This window comes from Martes martes, assembly GCF_963455335.1.
Source record: "Martes martes genome assembly, chromosome: 10".
NCBI lineage: Eukaryota > Metazoa > Chordata > Mammalia > Carnivora > Mustelidae > Martes > Martes martes.
In genome coordinates, this window is record NC_137898.1 from 107,581,550 (window position 1) to 107,594,865 (window position 13,316).

The 13,316-nt window shown below is 48.6% G+C and overlaps 1 protein-coding gene across 1 annotated transcript in view; it reads left to right on the top strand.

Annotated features, from left to right (window-relative positions):
- Positions 1-13,316, top strand: part of PPP2R1B (protein phosphatase 2 scaffold subunit Abeta) — a gene marked incomplete at its 3' end in the record, with an annotated part of 32,353 nt that overhangs the window by 14,519 nt on the left and 4,518 nt on the right. Inside the window, 4 exon segments of the mRNA XM_080816152.1 lie at positions 3,782-3,936; positions 4,970-5,112; positions 5,491-5,582; positions 9,830-9,951. Of these exon segments, the coding sequence (XP_080672278.1) occupies positions 3,782-3,936; positions 4,970-5,112; positions 5,491-5,582; positions 9,830-9,951 (512 nt within the window).

Genomic DNA, 13,316 nt, shown 5'->3' on the forward strand with positions numbered 1-13,316 from the left:
GATTATTATGGAAGGCCCATGTTTTTACTTACATTCATTTTGTTCATATATTTCCTTTTTAGAAAGGAATCCTAATCTGACCAGGCATTTTGTCTGTCAGTGTAGGGATAAAGAAAGGCTTTGATTAAAGTCCACTTAGCTTCCTTTGAACACAAGTTTGACATTGCTGTTTTCTACCATTTTTAAAAATCTTAAATATTATTTTTTTCATTAAATAATCTGTGCCCTGTTTCTTAGGCATTCTGTTACGTTATTTTCAGACTGTCTTTTTTATACATACACTCCTTCCTTATCCCAGGGTCTTCTGCTGGGCCATAGCATTGGAGTCTTTTGCCATCACAGACTGGGTTGGGTAAGGATTGGAAGCCGATGGAAGGCCCAGCAGGGAGGTGGCCACTAGGCTTCTTTGAGGTGACTCAGAGAAGGAGGTAGACAGTGGCGCAGTAAAGGGGTCCAGGAGTGGGAGACGTCAGCTATGGCTGAGGATGGGGCCGGGCGGGGGGCGGTGCAGATTGCTGGTTTTGGTGAAAGGCCGGCTCACTATGTACCCTGGCTGCTGCCAGTGCCTCGAGCTCAGGCAGGTTCAGGTGAAACAGCTGTTTCAGAAAATAGGTTTGAAAATAATTTGTCTTCTCTTTATATTTATAACATAATTCAACATTCACAGAATCCTCTTCTTCCAGTGCCACAAGCTGCTAATGAAAGCTGCTTATCAAGATAGACGAGGCAATGGTTTTTTTCTGTAAAACCACCTTACATGTTAACTGGTTAGCAGTTGATTTTTTGCCAGGGTCTCAGGTCCGTGTATCTCCTGTGGTCTGCCAGGCAGCGACGGGTGGGAGGGGTGCCCTCTGGACCAGTGAGATTCACTGCCAGGCCCCATGTGCAGGTCTGGCAGCTTTGGCGTGGTCTGACATCTGTTCACAGGGGGGCCCTGGGGCTTACAGTGTCCTGCCTGAGCTTTGGTTCCGTATTTTGTTGCATCTGCTAGGCATCCTGTTTCGTTTCCACAGCATCTCACACAGACTCGATGTGTTGAGTGTATCTCTGTTCACGTGTGATGGTTATGCCTGGATATCTGGGAGGCGTGGGATACTGGTGTCTGCTTGTACATGCAGGTGGTTTTGTTAGGGGCTTATTTGGATCATGTGGAAGATTATATGGTTAAGACAGTGAAGAGGAGAGTGTGAAAGAAATGTGCAAATCTCGTGAAAGCATATATACGGAGGTGATTTCAGTGTTTTCAGACTAGATGTGAAGTCTCTTTTTCTTGGCCTCTAAAGGTACCTTTTTATGGCCAATTTTTTTTCTTTTAAATGAAACTTAAGTTTGGTAAATTATAAGGAAGATATTTCTTTTAGGAAAATAATGCTTGTATTATTTCTGATACATATTTAATGTTAGTGGGAAGGACACATCCCAGCAGGTTATTCTTATACTTATTTTGAAAGCTTGCATTTTTCGATAAACTTTGAGGAACTTCTAAAGTCCTGATGTTCCACGAAGAATTGAATTCCTCACACCCTTTCTCTGTAGGATTGCTCCGCCTGTACAAGTCAGTTACTCCTTCCTCACTTTTCAGATATCTTCTCCAGTTTGGAATTGTAAGAGAGACCCTTGTTCCTTTCTCTGCAGCAGCACACCAGTATACTAAACTGGCATTGGAAGCATTCTTTGCCTCGATGAAATGTCAGCTCTGAAATTGTCCTGTACTTAATTAGTCACATGGGTTTTTTGTTGGCCTTGTTTTGCACTGTAGATAACTACTGTGTAGTGATCACCGATCAATTACATTTTTGAAACGTTTTTCCTGGTTACTAAACTACTAAAAGAATATTGTGAAAAATCTGGAATAGTATAAGGAAGAAAGTGTCCTCTCTTCTCCTGAGGCTGAGTGGACAGTGTTGATCAGAGGGAGGAGTTTAGAGGGGGAATTTATTTCTTACCGGAGAAAGGATAAGGTGTCAGAGTGAGCATACAGAGTGTGTTTGGGATTCAGAGGAACCTTGCAAGTCCATCAGATCTTGAGGGGAGAGGGGGGAGGGAGAGAGACAAAACAAGGAGAGAAAACAGGTAGAGCTCTGGAGTGGTTTACATTCTTTTGGCACAAAATTGAGAGGAGCCAAGGATAGTGGACGCCGGGCCAAGTACAGTTGAGTACAGCCGAGGTCTGGGTCAGAGACGAGTGTGTGCGCGGTCTCTGGTTACTCTGGCGGTGAGGTCCCTTCCTGTGGTAATGGCGTGGGGAGGAGAAGAATCTCTAGCAAATTAAGAAACAGTATTAGACAAGACGCAGACGCTTTAGCAAGCTCAACCGTAGGGGGAGGGGAAGGGGGGGGGTTGTGCCCAAGACAAAGACCAGGAATGTGAAGGGAGGGAATCAGTAGCATGGGTAAAACAGTTGACTTGAGAGTGCTTCTGGCTGTCACTGACCGGCTGCTTCTCCCATAGGCGTTGGTCCGGTTTCGTATTGGTAATAAATTACACATTTTCTTGGTTACGCTGTCTTTCCTATTCTCAGCAGCGACATTGCCGAAAAGATCTGTGGACTGGGAAGAGTTGGACATTTCCTGTCTGGAAGCCTTACAGAAATTGGCCAGGGTTGGGGCTGCGGTTTGGGTGGCTAGTTTTGCCTACCCTGTTACCCAGGAGGGTTGGGCCTACCTGGAGGGAGAAGCAGGGTAAAGAATTGGTACCCCCTACCCTGGATTTTTATCTGAGCCTCAGTCTTGAGTCTTACAGGACCTGTGAAATGAAGCTGCACCTGGCCTGAATGTATTGGGAGCTGTGCAGTGAGTCGTTGAAAAGTAGTAGCTCAGGCTTCTATTATCTAGATTTATGATGTCCTTGATAAATGATCGTACAGGGAGTTTAGGTGTTAAAGGACACACGTTTATTCACAGAAGACATTTGACACGTGTCAACATGAACCTTTTAAGGGAAAAGAGGCAAGTTGCTCTGAGGTGGTTATTTGCTGTCGTGCAGGTGACCACAGCGGCCTCTGCGTGACCTCCCTGCTGGCTTTCTCTCCTCTGCTGTTGTTGTTGCTGCTGGAATTATCTTGCTTAAATACCGCATTGGTCATCAGGTCATAACTTTGCTTTAAAAGCTCATCGTTTTTCTTACAAAATCTGAATGTAGTTCCCAAGGTGCTCTGTGTTCTGAGTGCACCGACTGTCTAGCCTCGTGGTCTCGCACTCTGCGGTTTTTCCCCTTTGTGCCCAGCTCTGTTGGTTTCTGGCCTCTCCAGGAATTCCTCCCCTCTTTTCTCCACTTCCACACATCCTCAGTCTTTGAGGTCCAGTGCCTGGCCTCTCTTTACTGAAGCTTCCTGGACTTCCCTGTTCTCTTTTCTCTAAACTCCTATGGCCCTCGCGATCTTTGCTACATGATTTCATGCTTCATGCTGACCAGTCTTACCCCATGTGACTTCTAGGGGGCCGGCAGCTTTCACTTCTCTGATAGAGTGTGGGGAACTGTCTTCTGTATTCTTTCTTTAACACCTAGCACCTGTAGGCACTCAGTGTTATTAACTAATGATGCCTGTCATGAGCTCTGTAGCTCCTTTTTCTTGGACAAATTATATATTTTCTGCCAAATCATGAAAAGACCAAATCATTCTATTATGAGTCCTGTCTGAGCATGTTGGCCATTGTTGTCAGAGTAAATTCAGAGTGTTGGAAGAGTTTTGTCTTGGCCCCTCTTCGATGATGAGGTCAGTAAACTAGGTTATGCTTCTGCTGGAGGCAGCATGACATGTGCCTTTCCTCTCTCCTGCCAGTATATGCCATCCGCGAAGCTGCCACCAACAACCTCATGAAACTCGTTCAGAAATTTGGTACAGAGTGGGCCCAAAATACCATCGTTCCCAAAGTGCTAGTAATGGCAAATGATCCTAATTACTTGCACAGAATGACCACTTTATTCTGCATTAATGTAAGTATCACATGGCTCTTTCTGCTAAGCTTAGACACTAAAGCACTTATTTGGGGCTGTATTTCTGAATTCTGAATATGGTATGTTCTGTTTAGAATCTGCTTCTTGTACTGATTGATTTGGACAGTTAGTTGATGAGAGAGAATGTCAGGTTTTTTTTTTTTTAAAGGTTTTTTATTTATTTATTTGACAGACAGAGGTCACAAGTAGGCAGATAGGCAGAGAGAGAGGGAGAAGCAGGCTCCCCACTGAGCAGAGAGCCCGCTGTAGGGCTCGATCCCAGGATCCTGGGATCATGACCTGAGCCGAAGGCAGAGGCTTTAACCCACTGAGCCACCCAGGCACCCCGAAAATGTCAGTTTTTAAATTCATGTTAAAATCAATAATCAAGTCAGTGGTGAATTCTGGTTTAATTCCTAGAGTATTGGAATGCTACGTTGTATCCCTCATTCATATGCTCAGGTTAGAAGCATTTTCCTGTTGGTCAGTTACTTTTAATTTTTTTTATTATTTATTTATTTTTAAAAAAGATTTTATTTATTTGACAGAGAAAGACACAATGAGAGAAGGAACATAGGGGGAGTGGGAGAGGGAGAAGCAGGCTTCCCACTGAGCAGGGAGCCTGATGCAGGGCTCGATCCCAGGACCCTGGCATCATGACCTGAGTCAAAAGGAGTTGCTTAATGACTGAGCCACCCGGGCGCCCCAGTTACTTTCTTTTTAAATATTCATTTGTCTTTCTGGATTTGGGGATATTTAAAAACATGAAAGTGTTTTAGGGACACCTGGGTGGCTCAGTTGATTAAGTGTCCGGTTTTTTATTTTGATTCAGGTCATAATCTTGGGGTTGTGGGATTGAGCCTTGAGTCAGGCTCTGGGCTTAGCACAGGATCTGTTTGAGATTCTCTCTCTCCCTCTAACCCTCACCCAACGTGTGCTCTTGGTGTGTGTGCATTCTCTCTCTCTCAAAGAAACCTTTTAAAAAATGAAACAAACCTGAAACTTTTAAACATACTATCAATTCTTTCTGAAGGCGCTGTCTGAGGCCTGCGGTCAGGAAATCACCACTAAGCAGATGCTGCCCATCGTATTGAAAATGGCAGGAGACCAAGTAGCGAATGTCCGTTTCAATGTGGCCAAATCTCTTCAGAAAATTGGACCAATTCTAGATACTGAGTAAGATTTTGGTATTAGTCTTGTTTAAGAAGTAGGACTTAAGTGTTTACCTAATAGTGGGGAGTAAGAGCATAACGTAAGTCTAGTGATTTTCACTTGACCTAAGGTAGGAGTGTAAAGGAAGTAGTAATTTGATGACCATTTCTGAGGGTGTGACTCTGCCGTTTTGTGTCAAAGTTCTGTATTTGTGTAGATCATTGTCTGAAGCGAATTCTCTAGAGGGTTAGAAATTACTATGAGTAATTGTCAGGTATCTTGTATAAGCCTTTATGATTTTTAAAATTTTAAACTTGACAAGTTACCCTAGAACATGTACACCCTAAAGCATTTCTCTGGCCCAGAGGACTGCCTCTCACAGACAACACTGTTGGGTTCTAGTGCTCTCCAGGAGGAAGTGAAGCCAGTGCTACAGAAGTTAGGTCAAGACGAGGACATGGACGTCAAATACTTCGCACAGGAAGCCATAAGTGGTGGGTCCTTCTGTTTTCTGTCTTGCCCTGGTTAGTGGAGTGTGAGTGAGGGAAGCGGGCAGGCCACGCGTGTATGGGAGCGGGGGACAGTGGGCTGCCGGGAGGCCATGCCCCTCTGTGGGGGAGCCTTCCTAGCCCACCATGGAGCAGGCCATTTTCTGAGTCCCAGGTCTAGGGCTAGGCAGGAATAGGTTTCTCATGGGTAAGAACAGTTTGTTGTTTGGATTTCAGTTTTTAAAATTTAACTCAGTGAGCCTGGCAGAGCAAAGAAACTGACCACAGTGAGAAGTTCACAGTCTTATGCTTTCGCATCATTGTTGTCATACTTAATATTCACACAGATAGGTCGTGAACTTTCTGTACCACTAACTTGATTTTGTTTGGAATTTTCCAGTGCTTGCGTTGGCATAATGAGGAACAGGAGGGAAAAGACTGTACTAAATTCTTATCACAGATTTCTAGTCAATGTGTTCTTAAACTGGGTGGAGAAAAAGCGGAAAACCTTCAAGACCTCATCCAAGCAGATGGCAACAACTTACAAGAGATCAAATTTCAGTGACTTGATTCTTTCTAAAGATGAAATGGGATTTTTACTCGTCATCTTTTTTGGGATAATTATATTTAAAGCATTCTTACTGTTTGTGACCAGTTCCTGACACTTGGTACAGTCATTTCTTGACTGTCTCCTGCTGATTTTTCCGGCACCATGTGGGCTCCTGCATCTCACTGTCGTATCGGGCCCTGGCCCCTTACTGTTCCCAACCGAGCCTGGATGGGTTTGGACCCAGACAGGAAGTGGAGTGATTCTCTTGATGTTTACATATATCTGTGTGTCTGTCCATCATTCCAAAGTTAAATGTACATGGGTTAGAATAACTTACTTTATAAGCCTGTTTGGGAGACCTGTGGAGATGTAACTGTATGGAAAGCCGCATTTTCCTGGATAATGATGGTCTGCGTCAACATCTCTCGTGGAAGAAGAGTGTGGAAGCTCAGGGTTCATGTATTCGTTGTTGCGATTTTTATTTGCTTGATTTTTCACTGTAATCATGTCATTCGGAAACCTGGACTACAGATGCATCTCGCCGGTCATGTGTGCTCTTGGAGCCCCCCGGATCTCGGGGGCTCTGTCCTGCGGCTGCGTCCAGACACCTGGCTCCCTCCTTCTGTCCCCGAGAAATAGAAAATGTTGTGCCTCCCTGATGAGTAGTGCTTTCACTGCTTCCCTGTAAGATCGCTGTTCACTGTTGCTGGTGAGGAGGGAAACCGCTGGTGGGTGTTGTGAGGATTTCTTGCTCTGGGTCTGGCTCTCTGCTTCCTGCCTGTTGCTGTTTGGTCCTTTTACTGCTGTAGCTTCGGCACTGGCGTCTCAGGATGGGTGACACTGGACACTCAGCCTTTGCAGCATTTGTTGCTCTATGGTAAAACCTCATTAATTCCTCCCAGAATTTAAGAGAATGGGTTAAGCTGAAGGGTTTGCTAGAGACAGTTGATAGTATGTCAGGAAGCCTGTTGTATCTGAACTAGTGAAGTAATTTTAAAAGCTCTCTTTAAAAAGCACCCTTTTTCCAGTTGACATGCACATTACTGATCACTCTTCAGTTTTATTAAAATACCTTCCATGGGCATTGTTGTAGGCCACACCCTTTTTAAGATATATTCGTTTTACTCTTTATCTGTGAAATATATATGCATGTATTTCATGGAGAATATAAAAATTCTTTTTAGATTGAAGTACATTTTTCACTGAATCAAACTCACCTTGTCCTAATGAATTTTAATTAATGAGGTTTTATTGTAGCTTATTTTTTGCTGCTCGTGTATTGCTGTGTGGTTTCCTTGTTGCTTCCGTTTTGGTTTTTGAATTGGTTCTTTCATTCAATGAGCCAGTGAACCCTGTTCTGCTTCATGAAGTTTGGCAGACTGCTATAAACCTTCGTACCTGAAATCATTACATAAAACCAAGTTTGACCAGATGCTTCCAGGTTTGTCTTACCTTAGAGAAACAGACCTTTTAAATTTGACTTCGTTCTGCCGGCATTTGAAGCTACCACCAGCCTACCTTATAGGAAGTATCGTATTTGATTACTTTTTGGGCCAAGGATAAAATGTATTCCTATGCAAAAAACTTTCCTACATTCTTGTTTTAATATCTTAAACTGTTCTGCTGTAAACATTTTAATTTTAGTTTTGTGGTTCTTTTGTTTCTTCCGATCTCCAGGTTATGTTCCACTCCAGTGAATTGCATGTTTGAGAGACTTTGTCTTGATTCTTGAAACAAACTTGCACAACTGTTGCTTTACTCTTTGGTTGGAAATGCCATTGGCTTTGGGATGGACTTTTAAATGTCCTTTAGACTGCAAAATGAACTCCCTGGGGAGCCCTAAGTGTTGGCCTCTCCCTCTAAAACAGTGATAAAGGGGAGACAGGAGCCCTGGCTTTCTCAGGCATGGGCCTGGGAGCGAAGCAGGCTCTGTCTTTTTGGGTGACCCCTTAGGGACTTCCATCGACTTTTTCTGTTTTAAGCAATAGGGAATCCATTTGTTACTCAGGGGAATTGTTCTTTGGCTCATACCAGCCATATTAACCATGGATCGGTTTTCTTATCTAGATTTAACCAGCGTATCCACTCCAGGAGCTCCACAGGGGCAGGGATTTTTGTCTGTTCTGTCTTCTGCTATATTGCCAGCACCTAGATCAGTGTCTGGTGTACATAGTAGGTGCTCAATAAAAATGTGTTTAATGAATCTCTAAAATCTGTCCTTTGATGTGTTGCGTGCGAGGAACAAGTCATTGGAGGTACCATACCACAGCTCATCCAACCCCTGGCACAACGGAAGGATTTTGCAACTCTTAAATAAGCTTTGGGTCGTCCTTCCCCAGCCCCCCTCTCCAGCTACAGTTCTGTTGGGATTTGCATGGTGACCTGGGGCGTACATTGCCACAGGTTGTCATCCTGTGCCATTGGTGGCCATTGGTTGCTGAGGAAAGTGAAGCAGAGACATATGTAGCAAGCTGAGCCCAGTAAAGATGTCTCCTCAACCATAGAATTCACCTCACTGTTAATACGTTTTGTGTGTAGTTGACCTGTCCCAGGTTTAAGAGACCAGATCTTTTTTCTCTGTGTTGCCAAGAAGATAGGAACCTGAAGATGTGTCCTGTTTCCTAAGAACAAACAGGTTAACTAACGTGTGGTTTTTAATGAGGGCTTGTTGAAGTAATAGCCCTCAGCTCACGGAAATGCCACAGCGTGGCCGCTGGGATGCAAGGTCCCAGGGGTCTTTGCGGGGCAGCCTGTCTTGACTCAGCGCAGGCGCCGGACCCCTGAGCCGTCTTATCCAAGCATCCGAGATCCCTGTCTAGGCCTTCAGGGGAAACCGACAGGTCATTCCCCAGCCAGGGCTAAAGGTACGGCAGTGCTGTCCCGGTGCGGTTGTGTGTGTCAGTCCCTGTGTTGCCACAGAGTGGAAAATCTGGTGCTTTCCTGCAGAAATCACGTGGATTGTGTCCCCCCAGGGGTGAAGGGCGGGGCAGCCGAACTCACCGGCTGCTTGTCCTGCCTTCTTGCCTTTTACTTAGATTCTCCTGACACAGGATTTTCCTCCCTGTGCTCTGCTCTCGGAGCCTCCTTTATCTCCTCTACTTGGACACCTGGATGGGGAGGGAGCTGTGTCCTCACTTCAGTGACGAAGTGGTGGTCTGTGGCTCTTTGCTGCTCTGTGATGGGCCTCCCTGCCTCCACCTCCATCCTCGCCCCTCTTTCCTGGTCACTCAGTGTCTCCAGTCAGTGGGTTCACTCTTCCCCGTGTGCCTCCGCGAACCTGCTGTTTCCAGGAAATGACCTGATGTTCGGTTGAGATGGAAATCTGGAGGATGAAGAGTTAAATTACTCATTGGGTAGAAAAGCCAAGTTGTTTCTTTCTCTAGAGTTCTCTGAAACTACTGTTACCAGTTCTGGAAGGAGCCAGGCCTTTCTTCCTGGTTGGGGCAGGCAGTGACCAAGATGTGGGGGAGTACCCAGCGTAAGGTCTGTAAGGCCCAGTGCGGTGGCACTTCCCATGGTGCTTGAAGGAAAGGCACCTTCAGGAAGGTTCTGGGGTGAGCCAGGTTCCTTTGCCCAGGCACCCACATGCTTATAGGTTCCCGTGCTCCCCCATCGCAGTGCTGGAGCAACTGGGGGCGTCCCGGCTGGGAAGCGCAGGTGGGCTGGTCGGGGGACATTACCGGACTGCTGTCTGTATCTCTAGCGGTGGCCCAAAGGCTGACGAAGCTAGATTTTCCTGTGAAGGACAATGAGGAGCCCAGCGCTCCTGGGGCTGACAAGAACCACTTCCTGAGACCCAGAGGGCCCGGAGAGGACACCGGGAAGGTAAGTGCCACTGACACCTGGGTCCTCCTTTTTTGGGCTGAGGCACGGGTGGAGAGTGGTCACCGTGGCCTGGTGCTCCGGCGGGTGAGGCCCGGGAGCAGTTCCTCTAACTCGGTCAGAGACGGCAAGGCTCCCACAGGGCAGGGCGGTTGGTGAGGAGTCACTTACAAAAACAGGTTGTTTCCATGTACCTCAGAGACCATAGACCGTTCTCACTTGTTACGACTGTCCATTCCAGGCCAAACCATGTCTGTCACTTTGACCGTGTAAGGGTCTGAAGCCCCATTTGCTGCCGCTCTGGAGACGGTGTGCAAAAAGGTTTGAACTTGAAAGTATTTGTTCATTAATCGAGGCTGGTGCTGGCCACAGCCCTGGGGCCGTTAGAGGGTGGTCTGTGGCTTACAGTTGACTCCTGAACGACACAGGGCTTAGGAGCATTGGCCACCCTCCCGCCCCGACACAGTTGACCATCCACATAGAACTTCTGACTCCCCAAAACTGAACTACTGGTGGCTTGTTGATCAGAGGCCTTACCGACATGAACAGGCGAATGTATTTTGTCTGTGTGTGTATCCTGTGCTGTGTTCCTACAGTAGAGTCAGCTAGAGAGAAGAACACGTATTAAGAAAGTCATAAGGAAGAGAGACACTCACAGTACTGTCTCTGTGGGAGAAGTCTGCTTATAATGGCTCCACGCAGTCCAGACCCGTGTCGCGTCCGCTCCATCCAGAAGAGCAGCGCCGAGGCCCTCAGCTGCCTCGTGGGGATGTCAGGCTGCATTTCGCTGACGTGGCAGACACTGGCATTCTCGTATCTCCTCGAGTAGGTCTGCTTGGTGAGGTTTCGAACATTGCAAAGCTTGTCTGCTAGAGCTCCATGGCTTTCCCTTCATTTCACGTGAACTGGGGCCATGAGAACTTTTTTCTATTGTCCAGGCCCCAAACTGCGGTCCTTCATTTGAGAATGTCCTCCTTTCTGGCGGGACTGCAGTCTCAGCCCCGGGCCCCAGCCGCCAGCCTGTCAGGTCTGGGCTGCCACCGTCTGTCCCAGCAGGGGCTGTGGCCATGGGGAGGGCTGGGTGACAGGCTGAGCCGTCAGCCCTCTGTGTTTCACAACGTGGCCTTGGGGAAGACCCCTCCACCGAAGGAGCAGGAGTTAAGAGTTATGTATTTTTAGGCCTAACCACAGCCTTGCTCGGGAGGAAAGGTGTGAGGTGTTTTCCTACAAATTCGGGGTCAACTAGCCAAGTCGCTAAGTGCACCATCCGCCTCTGGCCTGAGCGTGGGACAGTTGAGGTGACCTGTCGGTGGCAGACTTGCTTGGCTCTGCAGGCAGCCCCGGAATGGCTGTAAGGAGTGCCAGTCCTCAAGCCCTGGGCTTGCTAACCGAGTGCAGACGCTTGTCACTCGGTGGCATCTCCCTTGGTAGGAAGTGCCGGTAGCTCCATTTTCCGGGTGGTTGTGAACCCCACCCCCCACAGTCTTCTGTCTACTTGGCGGTCTCCCGGTAGTGCTAGGCCTCTGAGGCTGCAGATCCTTTAACCCAGAGCAATCCCTTGCCCTGTGACTCGGGAGCCTTCCCTGCCTTTGTGTCACGGAAGGAAAATGCCCTGAGGGTGAGATGGAAGGGAATTGAGTGTTGCCAGGCAGAGCCCTGCGTGTCAGGGGCGGCAGCCAAGTGAGTGATCCAGGAAGTCATCCAATGCAAACCAGAAATCATTCTTAACCCCTTAGTCGCCGTCAGTGGTTCAAACTCGGTGGTTTGAACTTGCCAGTCTGCCTGAAGGGCTGACAACAGACCTGGAACTGTCCTTGGCCCCCCGCCCCCGACGCCCCCTCCCCCCCCTCTCCCCCGTCAGTCTTGGGACCCCACGGGAGCCATTGGGCATCCTGGGGCTTGGGCTGCCACTCGGTCCAGGAGAGAACAGCCCTGAGGTGAGGGCTTGTTCTTCTGTTGAAGGGCACCTGCCTGGGCCCCAGGAGCCTGCCGCGCGGTCTGTGTTCTCAGAGTCGCATGCCCCCCCCTCCCCGCCCCGGGGGACCTGCCAGGGAGCAGTGTGGCTGCCCCCGTGCTCCCTGCCCACCCCGGGTCACCTCAGCCACCCGTACCCGGTGGCAAGGCCGCCGTCCTGGACCGTCTGTGGTTTCCTTCTGATGACGGAGCTGCCAACAGGCCTCTGTCAGGCGAGAGTTAACAGAGGATTTGTTTATTGAATCACAAAGTAGCTGTCACATGATTTTAATCAAAACACCATTTCCCTGACAACAGTGATGTCAGTCTTGTTATTGCAGGAAGGAGCAGCTGTGAGGGACATTCAGTCTCCGCTCGAGCCCAGGTTTGGAGACTAAAATCAAGTGAAGCCTCCGTAAATAATGGTTGCAGGCTCCTCGCCCCCCGTCCGGCCGTCCCTTCTGCACGGACACTGGCCCGCACGGAGTCTCCTCTCCTGTGCTCATTGCTGCTTCCATCCTGGTTTCTTTCTCTGTTTTTTCCAGTTTTCCTTATTTTCCCTAAACTCCGGGTCATTCGGGCCCCTTAGGCTCTCTGGCCTCTGCTTTGGGCGTCTGTCCTCTGGGCTCCCAGGCAGCACTTGGTGCTCACGGGTGGTTCCCACCAGCCCCTCCCGGGCACACAGCTCCGGAGTCTCAGCTCCAGGGGGCCAGCTTCCTGGGTGAGGAACCTTGTCTTATCCTTGCCCCCCCAACCCCTTCCCTGCCCCTGCGAGTAAGTTGGGGGCCTCAGAGTCCATTTAAGGAGCTTGGCTCTGGCTACCTGGAGGGAAGAAGCCTGGAAAGCCTGCAGGAGCCCCAAGTGCTGTCTGAGGACGGCCACCAGGGATTGGAGCCCAGGGAGGCCAGTTGGAGCCGTGCCCTCAGGCTCTGGCCTCCTCTTGGCACCATCTCCATTGTGGGGCTTTGGGAGCCGAGAAAGATTCCCAGGCCCTCCAACCCTTTGTGCAGAAGCTTGACCTGGAAGTTGGAGGTTGGTGACAGAAGCCCCCTTCTGGGTGGGATGTGGCTTCTCGTGGATGCTCTTCTGTTGGCGGTACCCGTGGCTCGTGCCGCCCAGAACTCACAACCGAGGATGAAGGAATCCAGGGCAAAGTTCTGGATTCTCAGCCTGGAGCAGGTGGTCAGGATAGGGCGGCCAGCCATGACCCTGTGCAGAGACTGCCTGGGTGTCCCACAGCCATGTTCTGAGTTGTGTTGAGGTGGTCGGGAGTTAAGTGAAAGCAAGCCAGGCAGAGCTGAGATTGTGTGACGGGCTGTCGAGGGGAGCTGGGGCTCTCCCTGGGGCTTTCTGCTTGAGGGCAGGGCTAGACCAGGCTGCCCTCGCACCTCACAGTGAACCTGGGAATGAAGTCT